The sequence below is a fragment of the Zosterops lateralis genome (genome assembly GCF_965231275.1).
Source record: "Zosterops lateralis genome assembly, chromosome: 6".
NCBI lineage: Eukaryota > Metazoa > Chordata > Aves > Passeriformes > Zosteropidae > Zosterops > Zosterops lateralis.
In genome coordinates this window covers 33,262,744-33,276,935 of record NC_139761.1, presented here as the reverse complement: position 1 = coordinate 33,276,935, position 14,192 = coordinate 33,262,744, and the positions used below count along the sequence as shown (strand labels likewise).

General features: G+C 39.9%; 1 protein-coding gene across 6 annotated transcripts in view; it reads left to right on the top strand.

The window, feature by feature from the left end:
- The window catches only part of PLEKHH1 (pleckstrin homology, MyTH4 and FERM domain containing H1), a 54,538-nt gene that overhangs the window by 39,298 nt on the left and 1,048 nt on the right, over positions 1 to 14,192 (top strand). For 2 of the 6 annotated variants that reach the window (XM_083863783.1, XM_083863785.1), the window contains exons 21-29: positions 1,552 to 1,729; positions 2,137 to 2,292; positions 4,837 to 4,937; positions 6,639 to 6,780; positions 7,639 to 7,781; positions 8,694 to 8,823; positions 10,439 to 10,525; positions 11,010 to 11,156; positions 11,468 to 14,167. In XM_083863783.1, coding sequence (XP_083719909.1) covers positions 1,552 to 1,729; positions 2,137 to 2,292; positions 4,837 to 4,937; positions 6,639 to 6,780; positions 7,639 to 7,781; positions 8,694 to 8,823; positions 10,439 to 10,525; positions 11,010 to 11,156; positions 11,468 to 11,644 — 1,261 coding nt within the window. In that variant the 3' untranslated portion in view covers positions 11,645 to 14,167. Of the gene's footprint in view, positions 1 to 1,551; positions 1,730 to 2,136; positions 2,293 to 4,836; positions 4,938 to 6,638; positions 6,781 to 7,638; positions 7,782 to 8,651; positions 8,824 to 10,438; positions 10,526 to 11,009; positions 11,157 to 11,467; positions 14,169 to 14,192 lie in introns of those variants that run through there. The other 4 variants (XM_083863784.1, XR_014590395.1, XM_083863787.1 and 1 more) reach the window with 4 other exon arrangements.

Below are 14,192 nucleotides of genomic sequence, written 5' to 3'. Positions count from 1 at the left end.
GTTCAGGTTCTCTCTCCATTTGCTAAGACAACGTGATAGGGATCTTTTTCTAGTACTAGGAACCGTCTCTTCAAATTTGTGCATTACCATTACGGGCCATTCAGCTCTCTAGTGGAGCTGCTCTACTGTTGGAGACTGTTGAATTTCAAAAGGATTTGCTGGGCCATGTGAAACTGATTTATTGTATCAGCTTCAAGCTCTTTTAAATGCTGATGGTCTGCCCAAAAGCACCTTTGTGAACAAATATACTCCAAGGAGAAACAAAGAGGAAGTTTATTTATATGATCCAGCTATGAAACAATTATTAGGGCTAGAAAAAAACCCAGAAATTACATGAAAATGTGCTTGTCTTCACCTGTAGTTTAGCTTAGATTTGGAGCAGTTGCTAAGTGGGAATGAACATGGCTCCTTCTCCCTAGCTGTAGGAATATTTACCTGTCTTTGGATGGAGCAGATGCAGGTGTTTCTTGACCAGTTAAGTAGATATACTTTCCCTGTTTCACAGAGCAAGCAAGGCACTAGATTGTTCACACTGTATAATACCTATGGTCTAGATCTATTCTAGGTATTAAAATATCTTAATTAGAAGAATTATAGTTCTTAATTCTAGGTTGTTTTTTTTTGAAAGGTGAACTCAGTGTATATATCCAGTCTCTAAGAGAGGAAGAAAAGTGGGGCAGAATTCTAAGTGAGAAATCACAGGGCTCAGGAGCATCTGAAAACCAGACATAACAGCTTCTTCATGAAGCAAGATTATCTATTTGAATATTGTCCAAGCTCATTACTGGGGAGGTGAGCAATATATTGCTACAGTGAAAATCCAGAACTCCTGACTTTGGTGTTGCTTGTAGGGATTTAACTGGAGATTTAATCATGTACTGAGCTCCTGAAGGCATCTTGAATGGAATTATTTGCCCCTGCAAAGTGATAGCACAGTTGCAAATCCACATAAATCCTTCCATTTCAGAACTTATTGAGTATATACATTCTTAACATTTTTGTGCAAGACACAGTTGACCATTCCTGCTTGATTTTAGAGACACATCTTTTTGATGCTGTTCAATGGAGCACTCTTCAGTAGACAGTAAACTGATCATCTTGGTAACTATCCCTATCCTGTACTGAACTGTCAACAAATCTAAGCTTGCCTGGAATCTCTGTCAAGTCTCTTGGTTGGCAGATAGGGCGTAACTAAATTCCACTGGCATGACAGCAAGTTTGAGGGTGAATTGATCTTGATTTGACAGACACTATGATGGCAACAGAGTTCAGAAGAGGATATGTGTCCAGTCCACATAGAAGCAGGGAATACTCTTGTGTTTCCCAGAGAGTCTGTTGTCTGCCTTAGTTTTACAGGTCCTTGGAGCTCAGGTTTGTGTTGTAGCTTTTCCCTTGAGCTGTTAATCTGTTAAGGTGAAGAGTGTATCTGCATAGAGACATTTCTTTGCTTGAGCAAAAGCCTGAGGGAGGAATGCATTGTCATGGCATAGGAAATTGAAGAGGCCATGGCACTTGGAGCATGTTTGTGATTCTCTGCCCCTCTTTGCCTAGGAGTGAGATAGGCAAGTATGCCATCTACTGCCAGAGATCAGTAGAGCGCACCGTGCAGGCTGGAGAGAGGGAAGCCAAGCCCTCCCGGATGGAGATTGTGTCCATCCTGCTGAGGAATCCCTACCACCACTCACTCCCCTTCAGCATCCCAGTGCACTTCATGAACGGAACGTACCAGGTGAGGCACCACAGCTGCCTTTCTTCTGGGCACTAGAGGACTGCACCATGACTTGCCTCCTTCCTGTGGGTGGGTGGCACCATGGTATTTATACTTACCAGGTATTGGGAGATAAACATTGCTTCTCCTCCATTCTGTTTCAGCTGATTTTCCAAGAAAGTGAAAGGAATTCATCCCTAGCTCTACAGATCTTAGGAAGAAAAGGTAGCTGAGAAAAAGGGAGAGATGTTGGAAGTCTCTCAGCGTGGGAGAGAATGTGATATGAAGGGAGATAGTACACAAGTGTTGTCGCTGGAGCTGGCAGTTAATCCTGAGATACTAATTTGTAGGAAACCACCTTCATTAGTTGTGATACCCCTCAATGGTCACAATTCTCGTATCCTCAGTTAAGTCCTCTTTCATTGCAGGTTGTAGGTTTTGATGGTTCCTCAACAGTTGATGAATTCATCCAGAGACTGAACCAAGAAACAGGAATGAGGAAGCCATCCCATATGGGATTTTCTCTGTTCACAGATGATCCTTCTGGCAAGAATTTGGAACATTGTTTGCCTAGCAATATGAAGGTATTAATTTTTCTCTTCTGCTACCTTTAGTATACCTCTTTGAAGGACTGCTAAATGGTTAATAACACTTTCTTGATGAATTAAGATCAAATAAGCTTGGATATTGTCTATCCAGATTAATATTCACAGGTGAGATATTAATTCCTGCACTTAGTTAACAACAAGCCCATGCAGCCCTACAGGCTGGGGGAAGAGTGGCTGGAAAGCTGCTCAGAGGAAAAGGATCTGAGGATCTTGGTCAACAGCCGTCTGAACATGATCCAGAAGTGTGCCCACATGGCCAATGACATCCTGGCCTGTTTCAGAAATAGTGTGGCCAGCAGGACCAGGGAAGAGACTGTCTCCCTGTGCTCTGCACTGGTTTTGGGCCCCTCACAATAAGAAAGATATTGAGGTGCTGGAGTGGGTGGAGAGAAGGGCAACAAAGCTGATGAAGGGTCTGGAGGGTAAGTCTGGTGAGGAGCAGCTGCAGGAGCTGAGGTTCTTTAGCCTGGAGAAAAGGAGGCTCAGGAGGACCTTAATTGCTCTCTACAACTGCTTGAAATGAGGCTGTAGCCAGGTGGGAGTCGGTTTCTTCTCCCAAGTAACAAATAACAGAGCAAGAGGAAGCAGCCCAGAGTTGCTCCAGGGGAGGTTTAGATTGCCTATTAGGTAAAATTACTTCACTGACAGAGTTTCTCAAGCATTGGAATAGGCTGCCCAGGGAAGTGGTGGAGTCACTGGAGGTATTTAAAAGATCTGTAGATGTGTCACCTGGGGACATGGTTTAGTGGTAGACTTGGCAGTGCTGGTTTGATGATTAGGCTTGCTGATCTTAAAGGTCTTTTTCAAACTAAATGATTCTATGATTCTATAATTAGCTAGCCTAATCTGATACAGTTCTTAATAGAAACATCTATTTTAGTAGGTGATAAATTGGTCAAATTTTAAAAAGTCTAACTCAGATTTTAGCACATATTAAAGCTTAATTTGTCTTGACTACAAAATTCAAACATGACTGAGCTAGCCAGCATGATCAGATATCACAACTGACATCAAATGTGACACTCCTAATTGAGACAAATTTATGTTACGCTGTGAGTGTTTTGGCATGTCTGCCAAATAAATTCCATCCGTTGGATTATGAAGTATCTCCTTGCTATCTCCAGATAACTCAGGCTTTCATTGTTGATAAGCATATGTAGGGGAGAAAGCTCTACTGAGTACAGCTTCTTTTTAAGGAAGAGTGTAGTGCCTCAGATTAAGGGAAAAAGAAAGCAGATAAAGTGTTAGCACCTGTGACTTTCATATGGAGATTTTTGCCCATGCTGCAGCTGAATGGCTGCCTTAGTTGAGCAAGCTGGCTGCCTTGAATGAGACCCATCAGATTTTGGTACAAATCTGTGAGAATATTTTGTCATACAGCCTTAATGGAGGAATAGTTATAGTGGCAACTTTGAAGAGGTCCTGATACCTGTAGGGAACTAAAACAATCAATTATACATAGTGTAAAATTTCACATTAAGCAGCAGAGGGAGAAGATACCAATAACTTTGAAACAGATGGTTTGAAAGGAAGCTATGACAATGCCAAATTATATAGTTTGTTTTCATGGCCTGATATAGATCGGGTGATTTGGAGCTTTACTGGTGAAAATAAGGAGTGATAAGGTATCAGAATAAACAAAGGATCTTGAAACAATCAAAGGCATCACTCTGCCTTGGCAAGTAAATAATAACCAGTAAATCTCAGTAGCTTAAGAGAGGTTTAGACATCTGATTATGTATTTCATGTGGCTTCTTATGTTCACATTCCTTTCACGGAGATGCCATCAAAAGAGAAGTAGGACCACTTGTAAAAGAACTAAAATAACCAGGAGGAGCTGAATGGAACAAAAAACCCAACCATGTTATTATGAAAAATATGTCCGAATTACAAAGTTGGAATCTAGGAACAAACATTCCCAAAATTTGGACCTTCACATCCAAGGGTTTGATATAGCCATGCACATTCTGCTACTGTTCAGAGAATATGGTAGTGCTTTATTTTGGCTCAGGAGGGCAGTTTTGTAGTAAACCTATCAATCATTCCTATTAACCATGCTTTGACTCAGATGAAGGAGTAACCTAAGAGCATGAAATTGATTCCTTTTACATGAAACATGAACTGGAGGATGTCATCCAACACAGTAGTGGGCTTCCAGGTCACTCAGTCAGACTACTCGTGTGGGCATGGAGATTTAGGAATGGGTGCTTCTCTCTATGCACATCCGTTCCTCCTGAGCTTTGCTACTTGCTAATATTGCCATAGCCACGAGAGTTACTACCAGACCAGAATTCATGTCTCCCCCTGCAGGTTAGGGCTGGAGTCTTCTGTTGGAATGCTTTAATTTTTACATACTGTGCAATGGATGTGTTTTGTCACTTTGAGATGAGTTTATGCTGATCCAGTCTGTTTCTTTATCTTCTGTGTTTTATGATATTTTATTAATTTACTTTTCCCTCAAGCCTTAGCTATATATTTCACCTCAGTTTGTATCTCCCCTCTCTTTGACATTTTTTAAAGATTTGTGATGTCATTTCTAAATGGGAACAAGCCTTAAAAGAATTGCATCCTGGGAAATACGAAGGTGGCACAAGAATTGTAAAGTTGACCTATAAGAACAGGTACTGTCCTCTGTTGGGTGGTCTTACTACTGCTGTTAATTAAACATTCTAGACTGCATATATCTGTGTAGATGACCAGTAGCTTACAGTATAATTGGTGCCAAAACTATTTTAGCTAAGATGCAGTTAAATCCTACAGGAGATGTGATGGGGTTTATCTGTTACATTTAGAAAAGCATATGGCCTAGGGGTAAAACCCAAACCACTTTGCAATAGCAGAGTAGACTTAAAATGAGTTAACAACTAGTTGTAGCACAATAAGACATCCTTGGCACAATTTCATTTGCCTAGATCCTAAAACATAATTGAAGAATGTGTGTTAGGTGAGAGGAAGAGAGATGTAGAGGAAAAACAAGTATGCAGAAACTTGCAATTAACTGAACAGTCACAAAGATGAAAATGATACAAGAATAATGTTCTAAATCACATGAGCTGTAGGAGAGATATGTAGTAGCACTGCCCAGACTTTTTAAAGAAAGAAATGTTAAAAGTTAGATGATAAAAGACAGTAGAGAAGGGAAGTACAACACAGATCTAAATCAAAAATTGGAATGAGTTAATCACTTAAAATACAGATAGGAATTCTGAGTTATAGTAAATCAAGAACTGTATGAGAACAAGGAATGAATTCTCTTTGCAGGTGAAACAAAGGCTGCCCCAAAACTGAATAGAGTTCTATATTGAACATATGAAGATTTTGTTGACTGTAATGGTAGAAACAAATTTCTGTCAACTTTGTTAGTCGGTATAATAGAGGTGAAAGCAGAAGTTATTGCTGCTTTTGACCCAGAAGGCTGTATGTGTTTCAGGAATGAAACTGCAGTATTATTTTGTTGGGCTGGAATGTGCATAGGCTAGACAGCGAGGATGTTTTGATAAGGTCTTTCCAAGGCTGGACTATTCTAACACCAAGGACTCTGATAAGACATTTGTAAGGTCAATATGGTCCTAATAGTGTAGTTAATCTCAAAGTGACATAAAAATAAATGAACTGATGCACTGGAACGAATATCTCGTGTAGTGGAATTGTGGAATTTATAGCCATAGATGCAGCTTGAAATTAGTATGTGAATTAGTTGCTGTGGACTAGTAAGTATGAGGAATGGTTTGGGAAGCATTCCCCAAGCTAGTGTCTTCAACCCCAACTAGTAATCTTGCTATACCACATCAAAAAAATTCCAAGTGTGAATGGGATAAAAAATTTACAAGCATGTTTCCTTAAACAAAGTCTGCTAATTGGGTCTGCTATTTCCTGCTGAAGCATTTTTTAGTAAGTAGTTTTTAATAAGTGTAAGTGGTCAAATCCAAGCTGGCAAGTCTACAAAGGTTGCCTTGTAGAAGCTTATACATGTAGGGCAGAGGTAGTTTCCTTTTCTGTGATAAGCAGAGAAGGCCATAATTTAAATATTGCCTGTCTGTGCTTGATGGGGATGAATGGACACTGATTTTGCTGTGTCTAAAAGTGGTTGGCTTACAGAATTCAAATAGCTTCCAAAGCTAGGAAGCATGTTTTGAGCCTCCTCGCTCAAATCTTGTTCAGAAGGGAAGCACCTCAGCTTCCAAATCTGTTTGGTACCCCCTCAATGAAAAAGACCCCAAAACAAAGCACACTTTTATTTTGCCTCACCTTGATTCAAGTTCCCAGCTGTACTTTCAGTTCACAGTATCTTTTTAACCTTCACAATCCTCTCTGTTTTTTAGACTTTATTTTCGGAGCCAGGCCAAAGGTGAGACAGACCGTGAGCGGTTGCTGTTGGCCTTCCAAGTGAGCAATGAAATAGCCAATGGAAGGTTTCCTGTTAATAAGGAATTAGCTCTGGAAATGGTGGCTCTAATGGCTCAGGTGAGTACGGCACCTTTGTCCTCCTTCAGCTGCACACTGTGTTTGACTAAGCAGCTCCCTTTTACAGCAAAGGCACATCAATCATACATTGTGATGTATCAAACAAACACACTGTCAGATGTACCATGACAAATATATTATAGTAGCATACATATGTTAGAACACTGTTTGTTGTAGGGAAATTTGCTCTAGCTGTGCCTTTCCTTTCCTTCTCAAGAAAAATACTGGAAAAAACAGAGTGAAGCTGCACCAGACCTGCTCCAATTAGTACTTTAGTAGAGACGTGGAAATAGTACCACCACTAGAATTCCATTAATTGTAAAAACTTCCCCTCTTGCACTGCCAATACCCTCTTACTCAGGAAGGGCATCTTCTAAGATGCTTCATTAGGTCTCCAGGCTTGCATTTAGTATTTTACCACATAAAACACACATTGTGGGTTGTGGGCATGATAAGCAGTATAATCGTTTTTTACTGACCTGAAACTGAGTGCTGTATTTGTTAAAGGGGACGTGAACCATATTATTTACAAATATGTTGTTGTTTTAACTGGCCAATTGAAAATAAATCCCCAAAGCCTGGCATTTTTCTAGGGTTGTGTCTCCTCACAACAAATATCTGGCTGAGATCATGTTCCACTCTTTTAGATCAGCAGATAATTCCTTGGGCAGTCGTGTCCTCTGTGGTTGCTCTTTTGTACACATTTAATATGGTTAATGCTGTAGACAACATTCCCCACCCTGTGTCTTTTGAATGACTAATAAACACAGTAGTTATCAGTATGAGAATTCATGAAATGATCTACTGCATTAAAAACCTCATAGCTCTGTTGCACTATGAACTATAATGTTGTCTTAGGTGGAATATGGGGATTTGGATCGACCAGGACCTTCAAGTCCTGGGGGAACATCACAGTTGAAAATGCAGCATCTTCTCCACCAGGTTTTAGATAAATTCTACCCCAAACACTACAAGCAAAACATTACTCCTGAACAGCTCAGGTAAGCTATTGGTTCTTCAATACTTTGCACTGAAATCAGCTTTTACCTGCCAAATTGTCTTCACATTTAAGAAGCCTCAAGGAGCTCTGTCAAGATTATTTGATGTAGAAGCTCAAACAAAGCAAAAGTGTCAGGAAAAGGTTCCCTTAAAGGAAAAAAACAATATAAAAAGAGCCAAATAACCAACTGATTTTGCCATAGACAAGAAGATAAGGCCTTTCACTTCCAAATTAGGAATCTCAGTTTCAACAAACTAACCCAAGCCTAAGATGAATTCTCTAGAGTTTTGTTTTACACACCCCCAAGTGTCAATTGAATCCAGATGCCTAACATTTGCAATGAGCCATAAAGCCAGCTCATATGGGTTGCTTCAGGCCATGCAGTAATTCAGGTAGGACATATTTTGGCAGGTTTTTTTTATTTTCTGACTTAGAAATTGTCACACACGATACAGAAAGCTCAAGTATAAAATTCAGATGTTGCCACAGGTCTCAGATCTATCTGATTTAAAGTGAGAGAATGATCTTCCTACAGATCCTAACCTACTTAGGAATGTAGTGGTGGAACTAACAGTTACCTCCTTTTAGATGCAAATTCCATCTGCATGTAGCAAGGTAGCTGCCAAACCATCCCTAGTGAGGCAAATCAAGAGTGAGTTAATATATATTGCCACTCCATATAGAGCATCCTACAGGCAAGCTATGAGGAAGGTGAGAAAGTATGTGGAAGTAGAGAAAAGCTAAAATAAATTCAGGTTGTAGGACTGATAGTGCTAACAGCCCTGTCTGTAAGTGCTGTGTAGAACAGCCCTTTTGGAGTAAATAGGTACATTTATTAACTGTTCTAATTTTACATATCTTTCCTTGGAAGACATTAGTAAACAATACTGTCTTGTGTCTTGGATTCCTGAAGGCGACTGACAGACAGGCTGGCCACAAAGTGGATGGTGCTGCAGGGGTGCTCTCCACCAGAATGCATTCGGATTTATTTGACGGTGGCCCGGAAATGGCCTCTCTTTGGAACCAAAATATTTGCTGCTAAGGTAACTGGAGCACACTTTTTTTCTGTTTCCATGTGTGAATTATCTGAGCAGAGACATACTACAGTCTCTGGTAACATGGGTTGAAAATGCTTTTACTTCAGAAAGGGAGAAAATGGATCAACTCTGTTCTGAACAAGCAGCCCTGGTACCATATAGGTTGAAAAAGAAGGAAGACAAGTATATTCTAACCACTAGGGGTTAGTAGTGTTCAGTAAATAAATACTGAAGGCTCCCTGGCTGTAAGCCTTGGGAAAGCTTTCTCAGGAAGGAGTTTTCTTGGACATCAAGAATGCAATGGTAGTTTAAAAAATAACATTTACATACCAGAGGGGAGGAAAGGAAGAGTTCCCCCTAAGTCACACCTGGCAGCTGATGCCAGCTGTAAGGAGAATGGGCTCTCTGCTTGACACAGAACTGGATGCTTTCCTTGCCACATGAGAGAGACAAGCACTGCTAATGTCCTCTTGCAGAAACAAAAATGAAAGTACACATTGGGTAAGCTACCAGTCCACAGGCATCAGTGGGAGAGCGAAGAACAGCTGGAGGGAGTGCTTCTCCCAGCAGCTTGTACCATCCCTCACCCCATTCCAGGCTAGAACTCTGTACCTGTTGCTCATGCCTGAACTAATGTCTTAGCACATAATGACTGTTTGAGAATCTTGTTTTGGCATTAACCATCTTCCCCATCTCAGCAGAAATTTCTGCTGCTGAAAGCTTGAGGGAAGTCTTCTTCATGCTTACATGTCTCTTGTTTTGGAGTCAAAGTTGCTCTGGTTACAGAAGAAAATCTAATGATGAAAGGGTAAATAAATATACAAGAGTTTTCAAAATACACTTATTTCCACTGTCAGGACTAAAAGAGGTTACTGTCAAAAGAGGTTACTGGTATTTGAGGTTACTGACAGAATATGTAATTGAGTATACTGAAGAATCAGAATATAGAATAGGTCCATCCACAGGTGAAATATTGGTATTCCTGATGATTAACGTATTTTATAACTTTTCAACAGTTAAACAGCAAAGCCTATGGCATTAGCCACGTAATAGCAGATTCCCAGGAAAGATTTTATGTCGTTGGCCATAACAAGTCTTCTTCAACACACAATTGATGCACATTTGCCATAAGATTCTGTAAGAAACAAAATGGCATTGATGTGATGGTACTGGGTGCACTGATATAGAAACCAGCAGGTTTCACTGCCTTCCTGACAGATAGGAGCAGTATAAACACGTGCTGAGCAGAGTTACCATGCTGTTGCTCTGTCCTAGCATTTCCTTCAGTTTTAACCATACTGATGCCATCTAACTAATTTCAAAGGCTTTGTTATCCTTGTCTCTCTTGTGCCACTACTCCAAAAAGCACATGTAAATCTGAAAATGTTATTCCAAATTCTGGGGAAAGCTGTCCTAAAAATCAAACCAGGTCACACCAGTAAGCCTTTAGGGTTTTTTTGGTGGTGGTGGTGGTGGTGGTGGTTTTTGGTGGGGTTTTTTTGTTTGTTTGTTTGTTTGTTTTCTCATCTTCACTTTATCCTTAAATCTCAACATTTATGTCAGAAACATGATTCTGGTGGTGGTCAAGAAATACCTGAATTAATTTTTTTTTTCTCTCCAGCCTATTTTGCCTTCCTCATTGGAAGACTGTCCAGTCTGGATAGCTGTGAATGAAGATGGTGTCAGCATACTGGATTATAACACAATGGTATGTTGAGGAACACTATTTAAGGGGAATACCTTACCTAGCACAGAAAGACATTCCCCTGAGTCCAGTGAAAGTCACTAACAGTTTGTCTTTAACTTCAAATGGATCCAGAAGTTAGTTTGTAAAAGTCAGAGATGAGGGAAGTCAGTATTACGTTTGAACACTCCATAGACAAAGGAAAATCACAGCTGCAGTGTAAGGTAGGGCAGCAAACATTTCATACATCTTGCAAAATCTCAATGGTGTGTGCTTTACTACCACCATCTGGAATGTAACAAAATTTGTACTATGAAGTAGTGAGGCAGGAGAAAACTAGAAATGCAATTCTCACTTGAGCTTTCTCTGCCAGCTCTTACTAACAGAGCCATCTACTGCCCTTCACTGCTGGAGACCTGGTGTTCCTGCAGGAAGTAATACATTAGTTTAAGGTAGACAACTGGAGTTTTTTACAGAACTATGACTTTTTCAAACTCTCTGTCTGCAGCATTTGAAAGTCTCTTATTCATATTCCTCTGTGCTGACCTTTGGAGGCTGTCGAGATGACTTCATGATTGTTGTCAGTCAAATGAAAGAAAGTAGTTGTGGAAAAAATAGCACTGAAAAACTCCTCTTCACAATGGCAATTCCAAAGGTAATTACAAATGAAAAGTGAGTTTCTTTCCAGCTGGCAGCATCAGGGCTGGGTGTTTTGTACAAGCCCTGGGGACTGGTACTTGTAGCTGCTGAACTAGCTATATATATTCAACAAATCCTTTGTAAGCTGGAACCTTTCAACAAGAGGCTTATTCTACGTAACTCTTAAAGACAGAGCTTTATTTTAAAATAGAACGATTCTATGGGAGAAAGCCATTTACGAAAGCTACGCAGTCAATAGATTCTAAAAATCAAAGGGCATTCTTACCTCTAGTTGACATACAATTAATAATTTTCTCTTTTCCCCAGATTGTTGAAGCAACACTTCTGATTGCCAGCTACATTAACTATCATTCGAGTCCTTCACTGCTGTCTTCTACACAGCCCTCACGAAGCAAAACACCTGCTAAGAAGTCCCGGGAGACTGAAAATCGGTGCTTTTTTCCTTCGGTGCTCCAAAGCACAAAGGGGCCCACCCTGCTCTAAGGGCTTGTCCACATGAGCTGATTTTATTGGTTATATACCACAAATTCATGCAGGCTCTGACTCTTTTTCCATAATAATAGACAAAGTTCCTTAGGGGTAGAGGCAGCATACTTTCTCTTAAAAAAAAATTCATTTGAGGGACTGTGCAGGAGTTTCCTTTCCATGACACATTCCATCCAAAATACCATTCCTCAGGTCATTTGCCTGCACAGTGCTCTAGCCATTACATCTGCACTCATTCTTCCATCTTCTACTGTACTGCCTTGCTTTACAAGTATGTACATTTTCTTTAATCCCTCTCATTTTCAGCTTTCAAAAGACAGAAACTTTTGTGTCCTTGCTCAGACATGAAAGAATTGCTGAGAAGGAAGAGGAATTAAACTTGCAAGAATAATTCTGATGCAAGTCAAGGGTGATTTAAGACTTGAAATAGGAATATAGAATTAGACTTCAGCAGTACTTAAGAGTATTTTCAACTTTATTTAAAGGTGGAAGCCTAGGGTCTCTTTGCATGTTGAGTACTCTGGACAGTTGGGACTATAACAGTGTCAGAAGATGCCCTGGCACCTATAGGACCAATACATTTTGGAAACTGATGCTGTTCTATGCAATAGATGAACAGTAGACTGCTGCTGCAGGGCAGGGCTCAGTGTGTCACAGGCTCCACTGCCAGACAAGCACTTTCAAAGATTTTCTGATAACCACTGTTGTAGATGTGTTTGGAACTGCACATTAGCTCAGACAAAGAAAGACAAGGCAAGCAAATTTTGTACTTTTTCTGTCTTTCAGCAACTAGGACAGATCTTCTCAGACAAGCTCTGCCATTCTGACTTGACAGAAGCTGCTTCTTTCAAACTCCTGCTTCCTTCATGTACTGTAAGCAAGGAGGAGGTAGTCAGCAAATGTGTACTCAACTTCTGACTTTCCTAAACATTGGTAGGTTTGATTTTTTTTATCCGCTTCAAAGGGACTTCATTATGAGAAAGTTATTGAATTTTAAGCAGATAAAAGAAAAATAGCAATTCTTCATTAAAAAAATCTAAATCTATTTAGTTAAGTTTAGCAAAGGAAGAATAACTGCACTTTGAAAAGTACCATGTCCAACGTTATAATAAATCTGCATTCATGGGCAGCTTTCCCAAATTAAAACAGTGTGAATCCAACCACTAGACAGAAGTCAGTAATAGTAAACCAGTTATTTGCAAATAAACAAACCAACCATATCAGTGTTTTTACCCCCTAGTTCCTGCCACCAACCTTGACACATCCAGCTAATGCATACAGGGGAGCTGATACATCAAGAAGGGTTTTTTTCATGCTTATGATGGGTACAAAGCCACAAACTAAAAGAGCAGGGGGCAGACAAAAATTGTTTGAAGCAATCCCTCATCAGCATCTTTGTAATATAAAACAAAAAAACCCAAACCATCCCATGGTGAGTTATAGAAACAGTATGCCAGACCTAAGACAGGAAAAGATTGTATGAACAATGACTTGATTTGCACATACTGTAATCTATCCACTTCTTATGAATTTAAAGACCATCCCTTGAAGGTATAGAAAAGGGGAGAAGCTTTCTGAGCCGAAAATAACTTTAAGAAGGTATTTAGTAATTTTTGTTTTCCCTTAGTTTCTTTCTAGTCTCTATGTATCCTATATAGTAGTTTGTATTTCCCCTCTCTCTCACAATTATCTTAGTCCAGCTATGTCAGTTTGAAATACACAAAGTATTAATCCTCTTCACTCTATCACCTGTGCCGAACAATTTGTCCTGTATCTGAAGGTCCGTTTGACAGTTTGCCTCTGGTATCCCACCAGTAACAAAGCTGCTTCAGAACAGGCTGGAGCTCTCAATGCTGGGGATCCTCAAGGCATAGAAGTCACCAGTTCACAGGGCTGTATTTCCTCACAGTGCTAACACTCATGTCCTCAAGAGACTTGAGGAGACTTGTACCAGGGCAAACAGGAAGCAGAGATGTTAAATAAACAGTAGCTCTCCCGAAACTCATGATTTTCTGCCACAACTGCACTTTAAATTAAGTAGCATGATACACAAAACTTTTTCTTCCTTATTTCTTAAAAATATTCACCAGTACTTGGGTGTTTCAGGGACTGCCCCACTCTGATGGGTGCCCATACCCCTCCTATTTATAGCTTACCTGTCTTCAACCACCCCACCCTGTGCAGATACCTACTTTGTATGATTCTTTCATAGAGAAAATAATTTTTTATTTTAATCAATGCTTTTGGCAATGACTGTTAATGCAGCATAGAATGAGATGACGAAAGCCTTTGTGTTCCTAACTGCTGTCTGTAAGTAAAAGGCTGTCTGGAAGATACTGTGAGATTTCTGTTTGTTCCTAATAAAATGCAGCTCATTAATTAATAACCATGGATTAAATGTACATTATTCTCAGAATGAAATAAACTATTTTAAAAACCAAAATATTCTTGATCTAAACAAAAACGAACATAGATTGTGTTTGGTATTCAGGCAGAAACCATAGCTGGTACAAATCTGCCCTAGACTGATTCCTTGTTTCTCTCT